The sequence below is a fragment of the Strix uralensis genome, chromosome 3, assembly GCF_047716275.1.
Source record: "Strix uralensis isolate ZFMK-TIS-50842 chromosome 3, bStrUra1, whole genome shotgun sequence".
Taxonomy (NCBI): Eukaryota; Metazoa; Chordata; class Aves; order Strigiformes; family Strigidae; genus Strix; species Strix uralensis.
In genome coordinates this window covers 117,765,630-117,789,872 of record NC_133974.1, presented here as the reverse complement: position 1 = coordinate 117,789,872, position 24,243 = coordinate 117,765,630, and the positions used below count along the sequence as shown (strand labels likewise).

Genomic DNA, 24,243 nt, shown 5'->3' with positions numbered 1-24,243 from the left:
GTGGGTGTTGTAGTTCCGGGCGGGGGGGGGGCCGCTGGCACCGCCGCCGCTGCCCTCACCTGCCGCCCCCGGCCTCTCCAAGCGCCGCCATATCGTGCCCGGCCGCGGGGCCGGCGCGGCGGGAGCAGGAGGTCGGGTACGGCCCGGCCCGGCAGGCGCCACCCCCAAGGGGTGTCTGGGCCCGAGCCCCTCGGAGGGGCTCCGCGGGGCCGGACCGCCCCGGTGGGGGAGGGCGTCCGCGGTCCCGCGCGCGGCGGGGCGGCCCCGGACTACAGGTCCCAGGGAGCGGCGGGCGCTGCCGCCCGAGGGGGGCTGCCGGACCGCCTTCCCGTGGCCAGGTACGGGGCTGGGGCTGAGAGGGAACGGGCTGAGAGGGACCGGCCGCCGGGGCGGAGCGGGGCGCCTACGCCGCCCTCGCGGAGAGCTGGCGGAGCCGTGCCGATGCCAGGGGCCGGCCGCGGCGGGCGGCGGGGCTGGAGCTACCGCCGAGCCCTTCTCTGAGGGCCGGGCCCGGGGGGCGCGGGGCCGCCGCCCTCCCCGGTTGCCCTCGGCCGCGGGGCAGCGGTTGGAGGCGCGGGGCGGCCTTGAGGGACCAGTGTCGGGGGCGGCCACAGCCTCCTCCCCCGGGGTCTGGCGAGTCCCTGCCGGGGCGGGGCTGCCCCGCAGCTGCTCCTCGCCCTGCTGTAACCGCCGCCGGGCCTTCTCTCGCCATCCCCGCGGCCTCGGGCGATTTCAGCCCCTTGAGGCTTCCACCCACACTTGGCCCGGCTGGCGGGCTTGGGCTTCTGCGCCGGGCCCTTCCTGGCCCCGTGCGCCAAGACAGAGCAAGGGCTGACCCCGGCGAGCGCACCGAGCCAGCCCTGGCCGAGCCTGGCCGCCCTCTGAGCCCAGCTGGGAGCTGTGCTCGGAGGGTCCCGATGTCGGTGTGACAGCAGGTGTGGAGGAAGAAAATGGCGCGGCTTTGCTGAAAGCAAGAAACGCCACGCTAGCTGTCACCTCGGCTTTCCCGAGCCTGCTCCCTCCCAAGGGCTGCCCTTGGCGTGAATGGAACAGCTTGATGGTAGGCAGAGGCCAAGACAAATTCCTGGCGGGGGTGAGGGGATCAAGGAATATCTCCCAGTCCTAGGTGCGCTCTGTGGAGAAGCGGCAGTGGGGTGTGGGAGGCAAGGTGAGGAAGGGGAGAAGTCAGCTCAGTACATGCAGACTCTTAGCTGGGCTTTGGGCAAAAGTAAGTCAGTGGTGGGCAAAATAATGTCTGGGTAAAAGTAAGTCAGTGGTGGGCAAAATATCTGGGCAAAAGTAAGGAGGCGGTGCTCTGTCTGCAGGGAGGTACACTGGAATAATATTTCTGCCTAGGCAGTGTGATCTGTGGTTCCTGTGACTAACACGAGCTTCCAGATCAGTCTCGGTTAACAAGCTCAGGGGCTGTTCTAGCACTGTCTAGTTTACTGGTGCTGGAATTGCACTGCGAGTGTCCAAGCTCACAGCTTGAATGTCTACGCTTGCAATTTCACACTGCCTTAACATAAATAGTCAAAGCATCAAATAAATGTCAAGCATGAGTGAAGAAAGTGGGTTGTTCTCATGCTATCTCTAACAGTAAGTTGGATGTGCTTGAAATAGAACTATCTATATGGGCTGCTGTGAGCCGGCTGGACTATTTTAAGTGTTACTAAACCTTGTGGCTGGCATCTTTTGGGAGACGGGACTGAGGCAGCCATACGGTAGGATTTGCTCTCTGGAGTGACTTTGCAGGGACAGTAGGCTGCTCTGCTTAGGGGGGGGGTGCTGTAATTCTGGGGGTGACAGAGAAAATCTGGGATACTTTCTGCTGGGTTTCTCCCCCTTGCTGTGGGGATTGACTGCAGCAAGGCTACTCTGAGCAGCTTTCAGAAATGGGTCTGGGTTTCTTTCTGCGTGCACAGAGGAATGAGGCAGCCCAGTGAACTCTCTTTGCACAAAGAAGTGAGTCTGAGGATATATATTTTTGTTCTAAGATTATTGTCTGGCTGCTATACTTGGAGATGGTCAGTAGCTTTCTATCTCAAATGAAATGTTTTCATAGTTAATTGCAGGGGTTGAAAGTCTAAAGCAAATAGAACAAACGGCTGAAAAATGTGACTAAAAACCATGATTACTCTTTTTTTTTTTCTTTTTTTTGTCATCTATGCTGCTTTGCTCAAGTCACCGCAACAGTTTTGGAGGGTGTGCTAGTAAGAAATTATTGAGTGATTTTTCTGGTGATCTCAGATGGCTGTATGCTGTGCTGGTAGACTCTTGTTAGGTGTAAGCTGGGTAAGATGAAGGTTGTTTCAGGCATTATGTGCATCTTCAGACAACAGCACAGACCAAGGTTTGTGAGTGTTGTCTATAGGTGCTGTATTCGAAGATTGCAGACCTGACTTAAAATCTGGTTATTCTCATGCTTAGCAGTGAAATGCCTCAGGTGAATTGGTAGGCTGCCTTTGCTGGATGTCAGTGCTGACAAAGAACGAGGGAGGTGTTGAAGGATGTCCGTAGCTGTTTCTCTGCTAACAGACTTGTGAGCTTCCACCTGTGGCCAGGTGTCACGCCTGACTGCAGCGACAGAGCCAGTCTGAGGTCACCCCACAGCTCCTGTTGCACCACTTACTCTGGAGGTGTGTACCTGGGCTTGTGGTGCTGTGCGCAGTCAGAGGAGAGCTTCAGGCATTTCTGTGCGACCACAGCAGGTTATTCTGAGCGCTTTTTAATTTTAGTCTCCCTGTGCTTAGTGGCACAGGAACAACTCATTGTTGTGCTCACTTAATTTCCAGCATCGTGAGCTTCAACAGCAGGTGAAGTGTAACCTGATTTTTAGAAACATTCTTATTTCTGCAATTAATGACAGGACCTAACAGGGTTTCAACCCAAATTTCTCAGCATTCTCTGTGCTTGACTAACTCTGGATAGATTATGCCAGACCAGGGAAATGGCGAGTTGTGAAGATTGCATGATTGCTGCCTGTGTGAATGCAAAATGAAATTAAAAGATCTTTAGTTTTTTGGAGAGGTGAAGTGGGGAGCTGACACGTGCATCAGTGAAAGCAAGCAGTGGCTTGAACAGAAGCGCATGTGCCTTTCTGTGAAGGAGACCCCAAGTGTGTGCGCATGGTCAGGGTGTTCAGTGTGTCGCTTCTCCCAGCTGAGACTGGGGAAGAGAGGCAGCCAGAGCTTCCTGATCTAAGGTAAGCAAGCGTATGCCAGGCTAACAGAGCATGTGGGAATGCAGTTTCTTTGGTTTTGTTTCATCTAGAAAATCTCTTCTCTCTGTATAAGAAACTTGTGCTTGTTTTGATGGAACTTTTTGATCTCCCTATAAGTATAGAGTCATAGTTCCTAGGGGCGTTGGGGAACGATTCCAGCTGGACATGCTGAATTCGTCAAAGAAGATTCCTCAGACCTTCAATCAGCTTCTGCAGAGGGCGCAGATGAACTGTGGAGGCTGCTCTAAAAGAGGTGCAGCTCTGAGGAGGAGAGGAGTGGCTCAGCAGGATCCAGAAAAGGGACATACGCTTAGCTCAGAGTCTACACAAATCCATGTAGAAGGCAACCCACCTCTTACCCAGCTGGCTTTTGGCAGTAGCAGTAGCTTCTGTGACTTAAACAATTCAAGCTTAGTTTTCTTGTGGTGTGAAAGCCCTTCCTCTGATCTGTGATGAATGTTAGTGTTGCTAACTGTCCCTTCGGTTTGAGGTGCAGAGTGAAAAAGCACCTGTTTTTCCTTGAGCTGGGACATGCACTGCCTCCTGCAGCCAGTGCCCTCCCACTTCCCTCGTGCATTTTGCCTCTGTCTTACCAATATTTCTGTGTTTTATAGCCTACATCCCTGTTGCTGGTGTCCTAAATGAGAAATCACAGAATGTATTTTGCATAGCTTAATATTGTACAAATGGGGAAAATTGTTAGTAAATTGTTTCATACCAGTTTTGCTGTTCCCTTCTTCCCCCGGCTGTGCCCTGTGTAATCTTTAAAGAAGTCTAAGACACACTGCTTAATGTCAAGTGTATTAATGCCTCCTATTAAGTAAGAAGTCCTCATAGGAATGAGTTTGGAAAGTGGTGTGTTTATGTCCTCATTTATATCATATAAATTATCATTGGAAATCAAAACCTGAGATGGAACATAACTGTGCATAGTTGTAGGACAGGAAATAACTTTTTCCTCAAAAAATATGTTTAACTCATATTTGCAGAGAGGGGAACTGCAGGAGGAAAATTGATTTTGAGACAGAAGACTGCTCTAAAGGAACAGTTTCATAAAAAGGCAGGAGAGGAGGGAGGCTGGAGCTGGACACAGCATGAGGAGGAGTGGGGGGTCCTTGGGAGACGGGGCTGTGCAGGGAGGAGAAGGGGGTGGACCTGTGTGTGGCCAAAAAGGGGAGAACAAGTGCTTGGTGAAGGCGGGAAGATTTTGTGACAGTTTCAGGGTAGGGTTGTGGCCAGGGACAGAAGACAAAGATGGAGTCTGTCTGGATGATTTTATTACAGTGTAGAGAAGAGCACTCAGATTTGGAAAAGCTCTGGCAGCTTGTTAAATCCTGTGTTTTCCTTTGCCTTTTAATGTAGGAACCTGTAAGGATTGCTTCATGCTTCTGGTTGTTTTCTTTTCATAAAGCTAACGAGTGTTTCTGCGTGCCCGGGTCTGACAAGCGGCAGCAAGAGGCTGTGCTGGCTAAGCCTTGTGTTTGCTCTGAAGGGGTATCCCCATCCCAAGCCAAGGCAAAGTGCAACCAACTTCAACCCCATCGTTTCCACCACTTCCCCGGGCCTGCCTCCTGGGAAGGACTGATCTCTGGAAAAACCTTTCCCAGTAATTGTAATTGTAGGGAACAACATTGCAACATCAATAGCGTTTCCTACAGTGTAACCAGCTGGGCCTTGAGCTGCTGGCTCTCAGTTGACCAGATAAACTTCTTGGGATGTGCTGTCTACATTTCCTTTGTTCCTGTGACTAATCTTAATTATGAAACTGTTCAGGCAGGGTAGCCAGCTCCTGTTGGAGTCAAAGGACCAGCGTCCTGCTCTGGCAGCAGCGTGTTCCTCAGCACACAGCTCGACTGAACTCCTGAGGGTGAAGAAGAATTTTCCCAGCCTTTTTAGCAAAAGAGGCAAGCGACTCGGTACCACATCTGCCTGCCATGCCAGGCTGCTGTGATCCTCCACCGCAGGAGGAACAAGTGGAGAACTTGGAAGTAAGATTCATCCTCTTAATCTTTCAGGATCAGGCTCAGTCTGAAGAGTGTTGAAAATATTGACATTGGTGATAAAGTCCAGTTAAGCTCCATGAGGAGTCTCTTACAGAATCACTTAACCAAGAAGTGATTTTGAGGAAAATATTGGTTAGATTTTTCAGTGATAACTCATGACTGAGGCAGGAAACACATTTAGATATGTGAAGCCTTCAAAATAGCCTGAAAGGTGACTTTGGTGGTCTCCATGGAAACTCATCTTTTCTGTAGCTTTGCGGAGGACTTACACAAGAGCTGCTGCCTGGCTTAAAAAAAAAAAAAAAAATTAAAAATAGTAATAGTAATTTAGTAATTTAATAGTAATTTAAAAAAAACCCCTAAACTTGCTAGATCTGAATTTGGGGTGGTCCCAGATGTGGCCTGTAGCAGGGGGGGGCTGTTCCTGGGCCCTTCTGGAGCAGCTCTGCTGAAGAAAAGCTTAATGTGACTTTCAGGGTTGCTGACTGCAATTTAGGTTACAGTGGTTGCTGCAGGAAGAAGTGGCTTCACAGGAGGGACTTCCTGGTCTGCGCTCATCTGTTACAAGTAAGACTGCAGGATGCTCTCTGTTCGGCCTTTGCACGTGTCCTGTTGCTGTGGCTGCCAGTCTCTGTTTTGGGAACAACTCAAAAAGAAGTAACTTTAAGAAGAAATTACTCAAATTTTGCTGAGATTTAGGAGTTCTGCAATGAGGCAACTGTTTTCTGAATGCTGTATGTAGTATGCATGACTGGAGCTGGAAGCCTGCTCCATGCCAGGAGCTCCCTGTTGGGTAGCATCTCTGATTCTTGCCCCAGGTGGGGATAAAATGGGAGTGTGCGGGTGGGCCAGGTGGGCTGTGATCAGGCTGCTGATGGGCCATACAGGTGCCAAGTTGTGAGCAGTGGTTCCACTTGGCTCAGGGGCCGGGGAGGCCAATTGGAGTGGAGCAGCATGGCGCTGCCACTTCTTGCTGCTCTCCAGCTACTTCAGAAGCTTTAAACAGGAGGAAAGTTCTCCTTGTGAAAAATCACTACTTTCCAAAAAGAAAAGGAACAGAGAAAATGTGTAGGAATTTTAGTCCTCGTTCTAAGGCATCCACAAATTTCTTTGCATTCTGCAAATGCTAAAACTTGGTGTGGGGTGGGAGCGCACTGACTGTGTCTTCCAAGAAGCTAGAACCAAGCAATAAAAAAGAATTTTCTTTAGGCTGTCTGAAACACTGATGTCTCTTCTAATGGCTGTTTTTCAGCAGGGGAAAACTGTTAAAGAATTGAACTGACCTGCTTTTTCAGAAGCACCAGGGCAGGACTGTGCTCCAGATCCTTAGATCCAAAAGAGAATCTCTGCAAAAATCAGCTGTGATGACTTCTCCAAGAGCTGATCTAGCCATCTGTTTGAAGCGTGAAGCATATCAGTTTCTTAACTGAGATATGACGTTACAAAATATTCATAATTATGTCTGAATTTGCTGTAGGAGAAAGAGGCCTTGTTCTGATCATTAGCAAATAGCTTTCTCCCCAAACTAGGGGGTTTCTGTTCTCTCATGTTTAATTAAGCTGGACCCTAGTGCTCAAATCAATGAGTCCAAATGCTAGTGTTGTAGTCCACCCCTGCACTGGGAGGTCGGTTGCTTTATATGGGGGTGGTACTTTGCGGTTTTTGCTGGGTGTTTTTTTTAAAGTATTTTCCTCTGCTGTTTCTCATGACTGATCCAAAGAGCACGCTCTCTTCCCTCTGGCTCTATCCTTTTCACCTTCACAATTGGCTCTCGCTATGCGTTTTCATTCACGTGGACAAATTGTTCTGGCGTGTACATGACTGAGACACGGCTGGGCACGCAGCACTCTGCTGCCTTCACCAAAGGTGCCTGGCTTGGGCTGCCTGTACAGCCACTGTGAGGTTTTTTTGTACGCGAGGGCATCTCTGCTTGCTCTTCTGAGCTTTGCTCATGTTACAGTACCTGCCTTGTGTCTCCTTCCCAAGGGGAGAGTAAAACCCTTCCCAGCTGAAAGGCAGATGAGCGAGGACACAGCAATGTGACCTTTGTAGTTGGCATTCAAGGAAGATAGGAAGACCTGCGAGATGAATTGTGTTATTTTAGCATTCTGTCTCTGTTACAGAGCCAGGTGACATCGTGGTGGCCCAGGAAGCATGCGGCTGTGGCACTGGGGGCCCTGAAGACTGTCTGGCTTGCGGGGAGGAATGCTACGGTGGGCAGTGCACTTGGAAGGTGGGCCGCGAAGGGTGAACCACGCGGCTGTGGCCGTCGGGCACAAGGTCTATTCCTTTGGTGGATATTGTTCTGGAGAAGACTATGAGACTCTGCGGCAGATTGACGTCCATGTTTTTAATGCAGGTAAATGTGTCCTTGTGGTGCGCGAAGGAGTGGCTTGCTGGGCTTGGCTATTAGTTCTCTTTCCCACTACTGCTTAACATATTACACTCTGTCTGACTCTAATTTCCAAAAGTTATTGGTGTAGATGGGAGCCTCTTCTCTTGTGCAGCCCTGTATTTTCAGCTTCAAGGGGAGGGCACAGAGGGGCTGTAGTTCAGCAGACTGCTAGGATAAGGGCTCACTAGAAGTAACCACATAGCCAATGGCTTGTTTTGTCCTTGTTCTCTGTGAACATTGGCTCAACTAGGTGCAAAGAAGCGATGTTTAGCTGGCTCAGGCCCCCCATCCAGTTTGCAGGGTGCCCATGCTCAGCTGCCCCTAGCATGGAAGGGGTAGGGTGGGATGGGAGCCAGTGCACTCACTTAAGTCTCCAGGTTTAGACTCCTGAGCTCTTTCCCTGTGGGGACAGCTGACAACCGCTGCCAGCATGATGAAGTCAGTAGGGCCACGTGTCTAGGATAGAGGTCTTCCCATTTTGGCAGCAGCAATCACGTAGATTCACAATGTGGCTTAGAAAAGCATCTGGAGCTGGAGCTATTTGTGTAGGGTAGCCAGTATCTGTCAGGAAGCTGAGCTGGAGCCATGACTGTGCTGGGAGAGGCTATACTTCTTGATTCAGTGCTCTTTGAATTGAAGAGGTTTCTGAGCTGGTCCATGAAGTATTTCCTGTAATTAGGCAGGTGGTTGAAAAATTGCACAGATGCTTGGCGGGGTCCAGCTGAACAGAGACGAGCATAGAACCAATGACCAGTTTTGCAGATTGGACAGCATGCTGAATGCTCTCCTAACACGCACATGGCATGTAGATCAAACTAGTTTGTCTGTAACATGCAGTGAATTCACTCCTCTAAATCTGACTGTGGAGGAGACTGGCTTGTGCAGTAGTGGGTAAAGGCATTGGTTACACAGGGCTGCCAAGGTGACCTGCTCACAGTGTAGAGGGGAGCGTAGCTCAGGATCCTGGGAACAAAGACATTAATCTCTCTCCAGAGAGACTGGGCTCTCACGCTCAAGAGAGTTAAATGTTGTAGCTTGTAAAATGTGCCAGTAGAGCACTACTCTTATGGTGGAAGCATAATTACCATGCCCAAAAGAATGCTCTTGAATTGTCTTCCCTTCTTACCACTCCCAAATATTAAAGTGTCATGATGCTGCAGCGACCATGTGGGAGGTGACACTGGCTTCCCAAGTCCTTGCTCAGTTAGCATTGCCAGGTTCCAGTGCTGAAGCCGAGATACCAGATTTTGAATAATCTCTTCCAATCTTCCAAAGAGGAAGACTGTGTTTTATGTAGGAAACATCCCATCTAGCTTGACTTTAGCATTGGCTGTGCTTCCTCAGTGCCCTATCTGCCTCTGGGATAGATGCTCACCTTTTAGAATGCCTGACTCTTTCCCTATGTTAGTACTTCAGGGGAACTGCAGAGTGTTTTCTGCGATGTTTTGTGTTATATCCGTGTTGAAAACAAAACTGGAGGCTGTATGTGTGGTAGAGGGAGGGTGTCTGGGTGCTGTTGTGTAATGGCCATGTAACATGTGCCGTGACTCTTGCACTGTCATTAAAACTGTTGGCTGCTCTGGCTACTGCTGAACATGGCATACAGGCTGCTGAGAAGGAGACCCTGTAATCACAAGCAACTCCTATTAGTAACACAAGGTTAGCAGGGAGAACTCGGATATGGATTGGACGTAAAGGAGACAGACAGCTGTCTCATCTAAAGCTTAAAAAACAAAACAAAAGCAAACAAACCCCGTTCCTACAAAGGTGCTGTGTTTCTTTACTTAAGCTGCACTACTGCAAGTCCAAATGATGCCTTCAGGTGTTGTTCCCTTGCATGTTGCTGCAGTGAATTATTGCCATGCTGCCCATTCTTGTAGCTTTGAGTCTCTTCCAAAATGTCACTAGCCCAAAGTAGTGTCTGCTTTCATTATCACCTCTGTACTTTTTCCTTTCCTTTCCCTTTTTCTTTTTTTTTTTTTTTGTGTGTGTGCTATACCTTCACTCACAGTCTAGGATGAGCCAGAGTAGAAACCTCTTCAGTGTAGTTGATGCAGAATGGAGCTGTGTTGGGTCTGTGTGTGTGGCTTGGCCTTGGCCAGAGGAGGGTCTGACTTGGAGCCGGGGAACTTTGAGCTCCTGTGTGGTGAGCAGAGTTGCCCTCTGGGCTTAAACCATAACAGGAGCCTATTTCTGTCCAGAGTCCTCTGGTTCTCCAGGGATTCCTCTAATCTCAATTGTGACAGGGACCTGTGGAAAACTGCTTCCATGTTCCTTAACTAGCTACTACTCAGGGTCAGACACAGCTTTGTCTTGTTACTAGACTGTTTCTGTACCTTGTCATAGCAGGGGCGGAAGTGTTGTGCAGGATGGGTTGTGACCTGTGAGCACGTGTAACGGGTTGTTTAGCATTTGACATGGGCTCAAACTTGTGCTTTCAGTGTCTCTGCGCTGGATCAAGCTGCCTCCAGTGTGGACAAACAGCCAAGACCATGTGAGAGAGGTGCCCTACATGAGATATGGGCACTCAGCAGTGCTCATAGATGACACCGTCTACATATGGGGTGGTCGCAACGACACTGAGGGAGCCTGCAATGTGCTCTATGCCTTTGATGTCAGTAAGTTTCAGCTTTTCACTCTTCCTTGTCACAACTGCTCTTGGTGAGACCTTTTCTCTGTCCCACCGCAGTGCTCCACAACTTGTTTTCCTGACCCTCAGTCTCTCTGCAAAGTGACAGTCTGGAGGAAATGGTGCAGTCTGGGGAATTGGTGTTGCTGGCTGTTTCAGCAGGTTTAGAAGGGAAGCAGGGTGGCCAGTGTGTCTGCACCCTTGACTCTCTGTAAAAGCCTTTGAACAGAGATTACTGAGCTTGCCTAATAGTCAAACTGATTTTAATTTTTCTGTCAGCTTTGTGTGCTCTCTCTGATAGTAACTACAGCTGAGGCATTCTCTCTGTGTGATGTATTATTATTCCTTAACTGTGGCTGAAGGTTGCAGCGAGAAGGGGCTAGAGGTCTCAAGGATTGTGGTTCCTCTCCAGAGTGGTCTTTCTTTCTGAAAGCATGAAGGAGAGCGAGGAATAAAACACAGAAGTAGTCAGAGACAGGATAGCAAAATAAGGGAAGTCATGAATCAAGTTAGATGAACCCAAAAGATAAACTCCTTGAGCCTTTCGATTGGCTTCTCCATAGTGCTGCTGGAGGAGAAGGAGAACCTGTAATCATAAGGAATTCCTATTAGTAACACAAGGTTAGCAGGGAGAACAGACACAATCAGGAACTGGGTGGAGATGAGTGTCAGAGTACATCTGGATTCTGGAGGCCATCTAAATACTGAGCAGTAACTGGCTTGCTGGACTTGCAAGGAAACTACTTGCTCTGGTGCTTGGTCATGGGTTCCCTTCTTCACCAGGAACGTTTCATAGCTTGGAGCTGCTCTCTAGGCACAGGGTTTCCCCCTTCCTCCGACACATGCAGCTAGGAAGCCACCAGTAAACCCCTGCCTACGCAGAGGCCTTGTAGTAGGAGCTCCCTGCTCTCCCTGCCAAATCCAGCACTTTAGCATTAAGTGAAAATTAACAGAAAGGCCAGACTTCAGTCCTGGTCTGAATCCCCTGCAGCTGTCTGTACACACTGTGCCTGTCCCCTGCCAATCCTGGAAAGTGAGGCTGGCAGTCACAGTCCCGTGCCTGTGGTGTAAGTTCCACTGTAGGAGTCACATCAAGCTGGATAAAGTCCTGGCTGAGTGCACTTTTGTCCCCTGGGGTGCTGAGCAGACACAAGTTGAGGTCTTTTCCATCTCTAATTTGATGTGTTGCGCTTGGGTGAGCTCTTGCTGCTATTGCGTGACTGGGCTTGGAAGCAGCCCCATAAAGGAAAGGAACTCGACAGCCACTGCAGCTTTCTTACTAGAGGCTGCCCAGGGATTCTGTTGACCTTGCAAGACCCTTTGTGTGGTTCCAGCTGGAGCCTAGGTGGATAGTTGTGGCTGTGGGCCAAGTTCAGAGAAGTTATCCTTGTGAAGAATGTTGCTTTGCTTCCAATGTTACTGCTTCCTGAAATAAGCACTGCTTTTGGCAGCTCAGAGGAGTTTGGGAGGGTGGGAGGAATGTCTCCTGCTGCCTTGAGGCTTATCTGTGCCTCTCTGGGCTTTTGGGACAGGTGCCTGTTTCTGCTTGGCAGTGAGTCGCTGGCTTGGCTTCATGTTGCCCTGGCATGGAGAACAGCTCTTGCTGGATTTAAAGTCCTCCCCTAAATCAAGCCAACCCCTGGAGCATGTGGGCTAAGGGGCTAAATCTGGCTGATGCAGGCTCACAGGGAGCAGTGTGAAGGGAATCATGAAGGGTGGAGAGTGAGAAGGGCTCCCCTTGAAGAGGAGATGAGAATGTAACAAGAGTAGCAGATAAGATAGGGAGAGCTGCACTGCAGAGGTGGGGATGTTCACAGTAGCTCTGTTGACATGGCGAGCTTGTGGTTAAGTGACTTCTGCCTGGATTTGAGAGCTGGTTTTGCTCAGTCGCAGTCAGCATCTCCACGCCCTCAGGTCAGTTGATCCGCTCAGCATCATTGTTTCATTGTAATTGAAACTGTAAATGCGAAGTTGATAAGTGACTCACAAGCAGGCTTTGTGAGAGATTCAATTAAAATAACATTGCTCAAGCAGAGCTGTACTACTCACACTTAAAACGTGAGCTGTTTCTCAGGTTGGGCTGTGCCCTGGAGCTGAGACCTCTGTCACTGTGCCCCTCTGTGGAGGCTCAGGCAAGTAGCCTTGCCTGAAGAAGCTTGCAGCCTCTCTGGAGAAGCAGGTGCTGTGTGTGAGAGAAGGATTTCTGTCTTCGAAATGAAGAACAGTAGTAAAGAGCTATCCCACCCCAACATCTACTATATTTTCTTAGCGTTGCCTCCTATTTTGTTTCAGACACGCACAAGTGGTTCACACCAAGGGTGTCTGGAATGGTCCCAGGAGCGAGAGATGGGCACTCAGCTTGTGTCCTGGCAAAAAGCATGTTTATCTTCGGAGGCTACGAACAGCTGGTGAGTAGTCTCTGTAACTGTTATTTCGAGACCCCTTGAGAAAGAGGGTGTTTCTACCCAGGACATTGGTAGAGGCAGGATACAGGGGCATATTTGTATCCATAGTTGCTTTCATTTTGTAACTCGGCAAAGTTATGGCATTATCAGCAGGTTATGCTCATTGTCCATGATCTTGATAGCAGCAGCAGCATTTCAAATGTGGCTTGTTTTTAACCAAGACTGAACAAGCCTGTAGCTGTCTTGCTGCTCCCCTGCCTGGAGGAGCAGGAGTCTGTGCTGTTCGTGTGAATGCAGGCTCTTCTAGGCAGGTAGCTGCAGGTGAGTTTTGTGGGATCCTCAGAACCCCAAGTGTATTTGCTTCTGAATGTTGAGCTTCCGAGAAGTGATCTTAACCTCTACCTCTCATCAGGTGGCCTCAGCAAAGCCAGTTTGAGTGTCCTGTTAGTGCCCCTTTCTTCTGTCACTGCATGGAGTGGAGGCAGGGTTCTGCTGTGAGTGTACATATTGTGTGCAGGACAGCCTCGGGGGGAGGAGCTGAGCACCAAGTAAATGGAAAGCTGCAGGAGAGAGACAGGACACCTTTAAGGAAAAGTGAGCTTTGCCTCTCTATTGTTAAGTGATAAGTGTGCTGCCTACCCTGATGTTTTGGAACAAGCACCATGTCTCTTAGGAAGTACTGACTCCAAAAGGATGCTCCAGGTCTGTAGGACAGCATCTTTCCTGGGGCCAGATGCGACCAGACTTCTCAGTCTCTTTGTGACCAGGCTGCCCTGCTGTCTTCCAGGCTGACTGCTTTTCAAACGATATCCATAAATTGGACACCACAAACATGATGTGGACCTTAATCTCTGCCAAGGTCAGTGCCTGCGTTTCACTCTGGTTTGCGGAGGAAGTCCTGTATCTGCTATGCTCTGGGGTAGCTGCCCACACTTGTGTCTCAGTTTCTGTCTGGTTTGGCTGGGATCTGCGGGAGGGGAGGTTCTCCAGGAGAAAGCAGCCACCCCAATTTCTCCATCAAGATGAGTCTTCTCCCTGGGTAATCTGCATTTTTTTCTCTTGTTCTGTTTTCCTCTGTCCTTGCAGGGTACGCCAGCTCGCTGGAGGGACTTCCATTCAGCTACCATAATTGGAACAAAGATGTACGTATTTGGTGGCAGAGCTGATCGTTTTGGGCCACTTCACTCCAACAATGAGATCTACTGTAACCGCATTAAAGTATTTGATACAGAAACAAACTCCTGGCTGGACTCCCCTCCAACTCCAGTGCTCCCTGAAGGCCGGCGGAGCCATTCAGCATGTGAGTGTGGGTGTGCTGAGAGAGGAGAACAGTAGAAGGGAATTCCTGCCTGCCTCAGAAGGGATGTCTGGTCCGCTGGGTGGAGATGTGGGTTAGCAAGGGGTGTGCAGAACCTGGCTTCTGTGGAAAGCTGCTGCCCACCAAAAAGCCTTGTGCGTAGCCCTGCACGTGAAGGTGGTGTAAACAAAGGTGGATAACCAGTGCCGCTTTGCTGGGCTGGGACCTGCTGGGCTCTCCCTTGAGTGGCACACTGATATCTATGCTTACTCCCCACAGTCAGCTACAATGGGGAGCTCTATGTATTTGGTGGCTACAACGCACGCCTGAACAGACACTTCCATGACCTCTGGAAATTCAATCCAGGTATTTATGCTTTTAACTTGTTGCAGTGATAGTGCTCAAGGCCCTCAAGTGTGTGAGTGCTCAGATGAGTGTACTCTCCAAGGGCTAGAAGCCTGCTTTTGGGGGGAAATGGCTCTTCTGACAACACTGACAGGAACTTGCTACCGTGCTTGGGACCCCTGTTCCTCTTCAGACTGTCTCCAAATCTCAGTTAGAAAGTGGAAAAGGAAGTATTCCTGAAAGGCACAGCTAATCAAAGGGTGATTGGCAAAACTTTGTCTTGTTCTTAAATATGCAGAAGTGTTAGCAGAAAAGAAGATATGGGGAAGCAATGGGGTTAGGAGAGCGAGAGGCTGTAGCTGGGGAAACAGCTCAAGTTGAGCTGTAGGATCACCATACCACACTCTTTTGGTACCAAATCAAACTGTGCAGCAGAAGGGGTGGCTTTTCAGCGTGTATCCCGAATATCAGTCAATTGTGAGCCGTTTGGGGGTCCTCAGGCCCTTTTCACAGTCCATTGGACTGATTTTGTTTGCTAATGGCTTTGCATAGTAAAGTTACCTGAGAGCAGGCAACTTGCTGCTCCCCCAAGCTGATCTATGAGGTAGTGTGAGAGCTCCTGAAGGTTTCAGTGCTGTGCGTTAGTGATTAATCCCTCCCTAGCATTCTTGCCACAGAGAGCAGCAAGGACAAAGGCTGCTGATTTCTCCCCTTGGTTCAGTTCCCCACGATCCCCTCCTACAACCAAGCTGTCCCAGCAGCCTCCACCCTGCGGGGTGCTCTGCATTCACAGTGGCTGCCAGGAGATGGAGCTAGTTCCTGGGTCTCCCTCCAGATATGGACGGCAGCAGAGTGCTGGAGAAAGGAGCCTGCCTGCCTGCCTGCTCCTGGAGCTCTGCGCTGTACAGCTCCCTGTGATGTCCGACCTGCTGCTGTGGTCCTGGGGCTCAGGCTTTGCAAGTGAAAGGCCTCGACCTGCAGCTCCCGTCTAGTAGGCAGAGCTCCAGGACTGTGCCTGGCATCTAAGCGATGCTTTGGTAACAACCTCGTAGAAGTGCATCTTTTTGTCACTAGCGAGAACAGGTCAACAGGGAGAGTGGATGTTGACTGGTTGGTGTCTGTGGGGCAGTGGGCCTCCGGTTTTGCTGTGATCTGTTTAAATCCACAACCTGCTTATACCCGGGTCTTGGCCAGGCTCTTGTGACAAGCTGACGTGCTTTTTTTTGCCCCTTAGTATCTCTTTCTTGGAGGAAGATTGAGCCCAAGGGGAAGGGCCCATGTCCTCGACGCCGGCAGTGCTGCTGCAGAGTGGGGGACAAAATAATTCTCTTTGGAGGCACCAGGTAAGTTGTGTGGGGTGGCTCTGTGAGGGGGTTTGACATTCCCTTCAGCACAGTGTCCCTCTGTTCTCTGCCCCATGCTGTAGTCAGATGCACTTCAGAGGCACATGGCAACTGTCCATCTACCTTACAAGTGTAAGAAATCATGTAGATCAGAGCTCCTCTGGAAGAAGGCCAAGGGGGAAACTGAAGATATCATGTAAGCTTGTAAAGCACCTGGTGACAAGCCACCTTGTACAAGTAGAGGCAGAAGCATGTACCATGCTGTTCAGGAGGGGTTGTGCAGTGGTCAAACTTTCTGTGAAAGAGATGGTGGGAAGTGGGGAGAAGACCCTGCCATCAGAAGAACAAGTATCCTAGTGTGCTGTGCTGTAGCAGCCCTTAGACTGGCTTATCCTCCCCTACATGCTGCCTTGCATCTCCCACCAGAGTTTCTTTCTTTCATTGGCAAGTGTGGTGTCTGACAAGCTGCAGTGGGATGTCAGCTCAGCTGGGAGCTGTTTGAGGAGCCCATACACATGACAAGGCAACATTCCCTTCTGTGCCAGTGTTTTTCCATTCACAAAAGGGACCTGGTGTTTAGGATTTAGCTGTCAAACACTGGAAGTTATACTGTCAGGGTGCAGGGCAGCTGGATGTGGCCAAGAGCCTTAACAGCTGCTAAAAGAAAGGAAGTGGCCCATCACCAGGACACACTCTATGCTGTCTGGAATGACAAATTGCAGCTCTGGAGCACAGGCCTGTTTGCCAGCATCTACCTTGGAGAGACATCTGAAATGCTTTCAGCCCTCCACATGGTTTGGAAAGCTATGGGGCTTTCTCTGGGATCCTGGCGGTGGCTTTTTGGGGATACTTCTGAAGACAGTTGGGGGCAAAGGACAAGGCAGGGCAGATTCTGCTGGTGGCTGACCAGTGTGTGGTGGAATGAAGGGCCTTCGGGCCCCAGGAGTGCTGGGGGAGTGTACTTAGTTGTAGAATGTCTGTGTGGGTGTGAGGGAGTGCTTAGTGCAGGTGAGGTATGCAGAAGTGCTGAGTTTATCCAGTCTCCTTAACAGATATTGGGTGCTGCTGTGTATGGTAGAAGGCTTGGTAGGGCTTGATGGCAATTTTGGACGCTCTCAGATGTTACGGTGTGGATTTGTGTTACAGCAGCAACTGAACTCTGATGTTAAACCTAGGCACTCCTAGGAAATGCTAGCAAACCATAACAAATTTGACACCAGCTTTTTGGAGTCTGGTCCACATCTGCCAGGCAATGCAGCAGCGCCTTGTCTTCTCCACCAAATGACTTCAGTATTCAATTTGTTCCTTAGTCCAGGCTCAACCCCAGTGCAGGTCAGTTCATCAGTACTAGTTTGGGGTAGAAGAAGAACTGCTGGCAGCCAGGAATGCAGCCTGCTTGGACTGGAGGAAGGGTCTTGCAGGCTGTGGAAGGGGGAGATGGGGGTGGGGACTGTGCCGCTTCCTGTAAGGGTTATCAGGTGTATTCTGGAGCTGCCTGTCGAGATAAGAAGTTTTCCAGGAAGTCGTTGTAATGGAGAATTCCCTGTGGTCTGCCTCCTGACCTGTGCTCCCCTGCGGGGAAGGGGGAGGGGAAGCACACAGCGCGGGGGATCCGTCAGGGCTCCTTGGAGGATGAGACGGCAGGCTCAGCTTGCTAGTCAGCAGCAAGGGGGACGGGCAGGCAAAACCCATTTGTGTCCTGCCTTCCCTTACAGGATTCATGTACACTGTAGACTGTTCAAGAGGCACTTCTGCAGGGTGCCTGCTCCTGTGGCATCCAAATGCTAGTTTCTTTTTTAGTCCTGCCCAGAGCCTGGTCCTTTTGCCCCAGCTGTGGTCTCTCACTGTGGCCAGCAATAATCCTGTCACTTGTGTCCCATTTAAGTGACCAGGAAGTCACGTAGCACTAAGGTCAGTGTTCCTGTTGGCTGTGTCACAGTTGTGGCCCTGGTCTGGTTTCTTCCCAAACCCACCAGCACTTCAGCATGCAGAGACCATCCCTGTGGAACAAGGGGGAGAGGGAATGCTATAAAACAGTTTAGCTGAACAGATGCTGATCCACATCTGGCTTGAGGCTGTGTTTTCCCTGACAAGGCTTAGAAATGCCTGGTCTGGTGAGGGACTAGGGGGTCTCACGGGGTGCTTGGTGCAGGGCCCAAGAGCATTCGCCAGCATGCCAAGTTGCTGTGCAGCTGGAGCAAGCAGTTTGGCTGGGCTCTGGCTGGGAAAGGGGTGCTTTCTGAGACAGCTTTCTGCTGTCTGAGGCTTTCCCTAGCTGCTTGCAGTTTGGTGATTAAAACCACAGACATGGTGCCTGCTAGCTTTCCTTTGAAAGATAAGGGATGGTCTAGGGTTTCCTGTGACGTGGATGTGAGATTAGATTGTGGTGTGGTAAGTACACAGGGGTGGAATTAAAGGGCCTCTTGCCTATATCTGGGCAGATGGGACCCCTCAGCATCAGGTCTTCTCTGCCAGCAGTGAGGTGTGTCCCGCGGTTTGTGCTGGGGCTGTGGGAACCTGGCGGGGGAGGTACTGTCTCATGTCCTGTGAGATGTGAAGCTAAGTGGGGAAGCAAGTGACACTGGGGTGAGAAGTCACCACATGATGTCCCAACCAAACAGTGAGGACATGCTAAATTGCCTTGTCACAAACTGAGACAGGACTTAAAATACCTTTCCTTTCTTTCAGATTCTCCAAACAACCATCAGCCGTAGGGGTGCTTTCCTCTGGCACTGCTGTTCCAGCATAGGCTGGTCTGTCTGTGCCAGGGGATGTAGTGACTAGTCTGTCCCGATCCAATGCCAGGGGACGTTTCAATATGGTCCCAAGAGTGAGATTAAGACACAAAGGAGGTCAAATGCTGTACAACCTTTCAAACTTTATTCCTGTAAAAAAAGGTAATAGCGATAGGACAGAGGGAAGCAGGAAAGGTCAGAACAGCTAAGCAAGCAAACGGAAGAGATGCAGCAAGTTCAGTTACCACCACCACAAATCCAGCGGCGTCCTGTTGGTTCGGTCTCAGTGCAGGTGATGGGGGAATCCCAGCAGGTGATGGGGGATCCCCCGAGAGAAGAGTACACAGTCCTCTTATCATCCCAGTCCCCACAATCAGTCCGCCCATTTCCACGGAGCTCATTATCATACTCGCTGCCCCGTGTTCCTCCATGCACGCATGCCCAGGTGCCCACGGTGGCCGTACCGGGGAGCAGGGGGTCGGCCAGCGATGCCTTTAGTCTCCGCCCATCCTCCTCGTCCCAACTTCTTCCCCCGGCCCTGCACACAAGCGCAGCTTGGTAGATGTTATGAAAGATGTAGTTGCTCCCTCTTTGGGCAGACACTGTTTTTTCGGGAATATTTCAGGGTGTACTTCTTCACAGCAATGGAACGTTGAGGCCCAGTTTAGGCAGTGGTGCAGTGTCAAAACAGGCAGTTGACACAGTCTGACAGTTTTACACCACCCCATGTCTCAGGAGATGGTAATGGCACAACAGCAATGCCGAGACAAAACAGCCGACACAGTCCCTTACACAGTCTCTCAGGTGCTTTGGCTGTTCCATCAAGAACACAGAGGCAGGAAACCATAGGTGAGGCCGTCTGTTCCCTAGAAATGCCTGAAGTCACAGCTCCTCACTAGCATTCCAGGACCAATGTCAGATGGGAGTATCAGCAAATTGGGATTGGTGTAAAATGACGGCTGCGCTGATCAGTGCCTGACCATGCTCAGTTACAGTTTTCTGAAATGCTGTCCCCATTTTGGCACAACCAAGGAGCTGTGGCTGGAGCCCACAGTGGTTCCTGAGTCAGACTGAGAAATGCTTGCTCCGCTAACTGTTTTCTCTGCATTTCTCTTACAACATCTCAATGGCCATGCCAAAATAATTGCAGTAGATCTTAGCCATGTGAGAACTGGAACAATGAACAGCATGTGGCTGGGCAGAATCTGTTTCAAACCTTGTGCTGTTGTGCTTGACACACAACTTCAGCTCATGCAGCAGAATGCAAAAGTAGTCTAGCTGCTGGCCTAGTCAGAGGAACGCAAGCTAATAAAATAGGATGTTTTCCTGGCTGCAGGCTGCTAACCTGTAAGCTTTTGCCAGAGAGTTTGTGCTAATGCAGCAGATACATACAGTGGTTGCAGCCAAAGAAGGAAAGACCTGCCACTAAGCCAGGTGAAGGCCTCAACAACTGCTTCAGGTGCTTATTCTCTGCTGCTGCCTTTGCTCCTCTGTAGAAAAAGCCGAACTTCTGCAAAGCACCTCCCATATTGTCCTCAGAGAAAGCAGCTTGGCTTATCCCACTCCAGCCAACTGCAGTGATGGGGCAGTGTGGCACAGTGCATGCTGCCCCTGTCCCCAACATCATCAGCACTCCTGAGAGCTTACGGACAAGAGAATCTAGCTCACAGGTTTCCACGGCATGACTCATGAGTAACATGTGGTGTATGGCAGTCTGCAGATGTTTCGTGCAGCAGGGAGAGCACAGCAGTGTTGCCTGCAGCATATGGCTCCTTTTGTTGCTTCTCCAGGTTGCAGAAAATTTCGATGGCTACTAGCTACTTGCTGAGTGTGCCACCATCTCTGGAGATAGGTCATGGCTCCCATGATTGGTGGCCCTGCAGTGCAACTAGAGAGCCTTGCAAAAAGTCCTCCTGGCTCTCCAGGTTATCTCACCTACCTCACTAGGGACACCAGCACAGCTTTTTGGACTTTGCACTATGCCGTTGTTTGGTGTCTTAGATCAGATGCCTGTCCTGTGTCACGTTCTCCCAAATCCTTGTACTTCCCATTGCGTGTCTCCCCTTGGCCATGAGGTGAAGCTGGCCTGAGGTCTGTAAAAAGCCATGGTGTGGGCTGTCATGATGCTGCACGTGGTGCTTGGGGCCATGTAGGGATGGGCTGACCCCTGCCTGCCCAGGCAGTTTGGACAGTGTGTGTTTCCTAACGTGTTACTAGCGCAGCCTTCCATGATACAGCAGGGATACATGCCTGCTGTGGAGCAGCCCTTGGGGCCTGTCTATCACGCAAAGAGTGAGACAGATGCTTGTGTGAGCATGCCTGCCTGCCTTCGGGAGCTGCTGTAACATACCTTCTCCAGCCTGCTCAGAGTCATTCTAAGCCTCGTCCCAGGGCTCAGCTTTGCTCCTCTGAGTGGAGCTCTTTAGAGGGTCAGATTCACTGAAATTGCTGAGCCAATAAAGCCCTGAAACAAGCCTAAGGTCTGGAGGCAGCTGTTTGCCAGCACCCTCCTCACGCCCTGAGGGTGGGTGCCACAGTTCTGGGGGAGGCCCCAGGGTTGCTGAGTTGTTGGAGAGCAGTTTGGGACGTACCTAGGGAAGGAGGAGTGTGAAACCAGCCAGAGGCTGGTCAAGGTACAAGAAGGGAAAAGGGATGTTCCCTGCAGACTGGGACCTGTGTTTGGAGGTGCAGCAAAGTAACAGAGGCACGTGAGGTGAGGGGGAGGCTCACAGCAAGTCATTGTGGTCGTTCGTGAGGAGGCAGCAGCTTCCCCATTCCCTGCTGTGGCTTGCAGAGGAGATGGTGTGTCTTTCTGCCCTCTGGCTCTGTGCAGCTCTGCCTACTCTGTGAGGAGCTGGGAGAGTGATGGCTTTGGGAGCTGCTGGGGGAAGCAGAGGGACAGGAAGGGATCAGAGGGCCCCTGCATGGGGCAAGCAGGCCAGGAACAGTCCTGGACTTGCTCAGCCCTTGGGGAACCCAAGGGACATAACTGGTGTACAAGTGTTCTGACACTGACTGACACACTTTGTTTGGCTTCTGCAGCCCATCTCCGGAGGAGGGAATGGGTGATGAATTCGACCTGATGGATCACTCGGATCTCTACATCCTTGACTTCAGTACGTGAGCACTCCCTGCCCAGCTTGCACCTCTCACCCTAGGGTGCCCTGTGAGCAGGCCCTGCTGTGGAGCACTGTACGTGTCTCACCTGGCTCCAGGTGCCTGCCTCTTGGAGCCAGGCACCAGCATCTCTGGCTGGTGTACGTGGCTTAAGGCAGACCAGCCAGAGATGCTTGCAGACCTGAGCTGGGCTCATGGCTCTTCATGCACTCCTTCGCACAGATTTCTTGTGGGAGCACAGAAAACCGCTCCAGCCTGTCACTGGTGTGCACCCTTGCCTTGTCCCTCAGAGAGATGGCCTGGGATGCTCTGCCCTGTTTCCTGTGGCACTGACTGCACGATGCCTGGACCCCCCCATAGTGTCCCGACGAGGACCACTCTGGCTAACTGCCCTCTTTCCGCAGGCCCCAGTCTAAAGACGCTGTGTAAGCTAGCAGTGATTCAGTACAGCCTGGACCAGTCCTGCCTTCCCCATGACATCAGGTACTGCGTGCCTTGCTGGGAGGTCACCTCATGGGTGCTCCCTGTCCTTGGGGTGCTCCAGCCCTGGCTGAGGGCTGCCTGGGTCCCTCCTTGGCACTGTGCAGCTTCGGGGCAGGCGGGGTTGGAGACCACAGCTGAGGCTGATGTGCAGCGGAGCTGCTCCAGCCCTGTGCACTGTGTCTGTGCTTTTTCTCAGTGTTCCCCATCGGTGTGTTACAGATGGGAGCTCTCAGCCATGACAACAAACAGCACCATCAGCCGCCCCATCGTCTCCTCCCAAGGCTGACGCCGGCTCATCCCTCCACCACCTTGCTCTCACCCCTCCACACACTGACCTCTTGCTCCACTGCCTGCATGAGTTTTTCGCCCTTTCAAGCAAGGAACATGTGAGCTCAGTTTGTCTTGCCCTAGCCAGGCCTCCCTCTGCCTTTGTCATGTTTTGGACAGCCTGAGTATGCAGGCAGAGCAGGCTTCCAGGGAAGAAATCAACTCGCCCCAGCAGCACAACTGTGAACCCCCCTCCTTGTTGATGGCTCTAGTGTCTCCTGCCTTCCTTCCTCTTGCCTGTGGAGCTGCAGCTGTGCTGGCCTGGTCCCTGGCCACTTGGCGAGGGCCTGAATCAACTCCTACCACCAGCCGTGGCCCTGGGGTTGGCCTTGGGCTATGAACTTGTTCCTGCGCTGCCTTGAGGGACCTCCATGCCTGCACCCTCCAGCGCTGACTAGCTTCCTAGCACTGGAGCGCAGGCCCCAGCCCCAAGCTGAGCCTGATGTGGGGGCCTGGGCCCGGCTGGACACTCTACCCGACTCCCATTGTAAAACAGCAACTAGGGGGGGAGTTTTATAAATGCTGAGGCAGACATGGTTTCTGCTGCTCTGTGTGTCCTAGCAAGTGAACTCGGGGGAGAGAAGGTGTGGGAGGGGCGAGACTGAACCAGGTGCTTCCCCCTGCAGCTGCTGGCCTCCAGTGGGCGGCCCCACACCTGGCTGGGGTGGGAGAAGGGGAGCTGGGCCCCCCACAGCAGCACTGCCCTGACATGCATGCCTCCTGCCCGGAGCTGTGCTGCCCTGTGAGAGGGCAGAGAAGAAGATGGTGCATGTCTCCCAGGCTGCACTGTCTCCAGAAGGTGGGTGCCCCACAGCTCCTTGCTCCAGGGAGGGAGGTGGAGGGATGCCTGGGGCAGCCTTCCCGGGTGGCACAGAGGGCTGTGCCTGAGCCCCTTCCCATGGAGGTGAGGTGTCTAATGTGAAGAGGGGCTCCAGTGGCAACTGTAGCAGAGCTAACGCAGGGAAAGCTAGGGAAGCGCTCAGGGTGTTTCCCTGGGATGTAAAGTCACGAGGCAGCCAAGAGATAGTGGTGGCTGCGTGCTGGGAACGGGTGGCAGAGGGCTTGGGCTATCTCCGCTGCCCTGAGGGCTGGCACGTAGTCAGGGTCAAGTGATGCTCATCCAGCAGCACGAGGTTGTAGAGGTGCCTGGGCTCCTCAGCCTGCCAGAGGTGGCTGATGTGGGTACAGCGGAGCAGCCTGGAGTGGCACGAGAGCAGCGCAAACCCCGTGGCAAGAGAACAGAAGGCACCACAATTGTGACAAGAGTTTGTTCTTCAAATACTGGCAGCACCTCACTGTGGTGGATGGTGAGCACCCATGGCAGGGCTGGGGCCTGAAGAGAGTCAGGGTGTGCTGACAGCACATCTGGCTCAGGGAGAGCACCCCCAGCTGGGGCTCCCTCTTTGTGGCCCTTGACACCTGCAGGTTACCTTCAAGGGCTGGGTGGGCATCTCCCACGCGTTGTCCAGCAGCTCCAGCTCCCCTGCTCAACCCGCTGCCTCAGCCACAGGCTCTCTCTCAAGCTGTGCCATGAAATGGTGGAGTTTTTTTGCCACGGCATCCCCTTCCCCGGGACTGAAGCACTTCTTGTAGGGTGCCAGGCACCAGGAAACACCCACAGACCACCCAGGCTCCCTGCGCTGGGCAGCATGGTGCTGAGCACAGAGGCTCTATCCATGAACGGCTGTCACTGGGGCTCCTCGGGAGAATCGCAATCTCTGGGGCATTGAATGGAGACAAAAGGCCCTAGAAAGGCTCAGCACCCCATGCCAGCTGCCTCTAGGAGAGCAAACCTTTGGTGAGGAGGCAGCTTCTCTGGTAAGAAAAGAAGGGGCTCACCAGGGAGAGGGTCACAGACACCCCACTCCCCTCCAAGGTTTCCCTCAGGTTCAGGGGTGCTGTGGCCCTGACCTGCCTCTGTCAGGACCCTGCTGCAGACCG

The 24,243-nt window shown here is 51.7% G+C and overlaps 1 protein-coding gene across 7 annotated transcripts; it reads left to right on the top strand.

Moving 5' to 3' along the window:
- Nucleotides 1-170: 170 nt before the first annotated feature.
- On the top strand, nucleotides 171-22,839 carry KLHDC3 (kelch domain containing 3). Of its 7 annotated transcripts, none has more exons than XM_074864151.1 (12): nucleotides 4,997-5,211; nucleotides 5,703-5,793; nucleotides 7,350-7,585; nucleotides 10,063-10,239; nucleotides 12,543-12,658; nucleotides 13,443-13,514; nucleotides 13,742-13,955; nucleotides 14,232-14,318; nucleotides 15,532-15,640; nucleotides 21,418-21,491; nucleotides 21,897-21,975; nucleotides 22,195-22,839. In XM_074864151.1, exons 3-12 carry the CDS (start codon nucleotides 7,432-7,434, stop codon nucleotides 22,259-22,261), a joined length of 1,149 nt encoding a protein of 382 aa, XP_074720252.1. In that variant the 5' UTR covers nucleotides 4,997-5,211; nucleotides 5,703-5,793; nucleotides 7,350-7,431; the 3' UTR covers nucleotides 22,262-22,839. The 7 variants fall into 7 exon arrangements, with proteins under 7 accessions (XP_074720254.1, XP_074720248.1, XP_074720253.1 ...); XM_074864148.1 differs by having other exon boundaries at nucleotides 6,479-7,585; XM_074864147.1 differs by lacking the exons at nucleotides 4,997-5,211; nucleotides 5,703-5,793 and adding an exon at nucleotides 182-338.
- Nucleotides 22,840-24,243: the final 1,404 nt, after the last annotated feature.

What these genes read in the sequence shown, in the direction of transcription:
- KLHDC3 (XM_074864147.1), top strand. Translation starts at nt 7,432, where the DNA reads ATGCTACGGTGGGCAGTGCACTTGGAAGGTGGGCCGCGAAGGGTGAAC. An exon ending in CGTCCATGTTTTTAATGCAG is followed by an intron (nt 7,586 to 10,062) that starts GTAAATGTGTCC and finishes TTGTGCTTTCAG; the next exon opens with TGTCTCTGCGCTGGATCAAG. An exon ending in ATTCTCTTTGGAGGCACCAG is followed by an intron (nt 15,641 to 21,417) that starts GTAAGTTGTGTG and finishes TGGCTTCTGCAG; the next exon opens with CCCATCTCCGGAGGAGGGAA.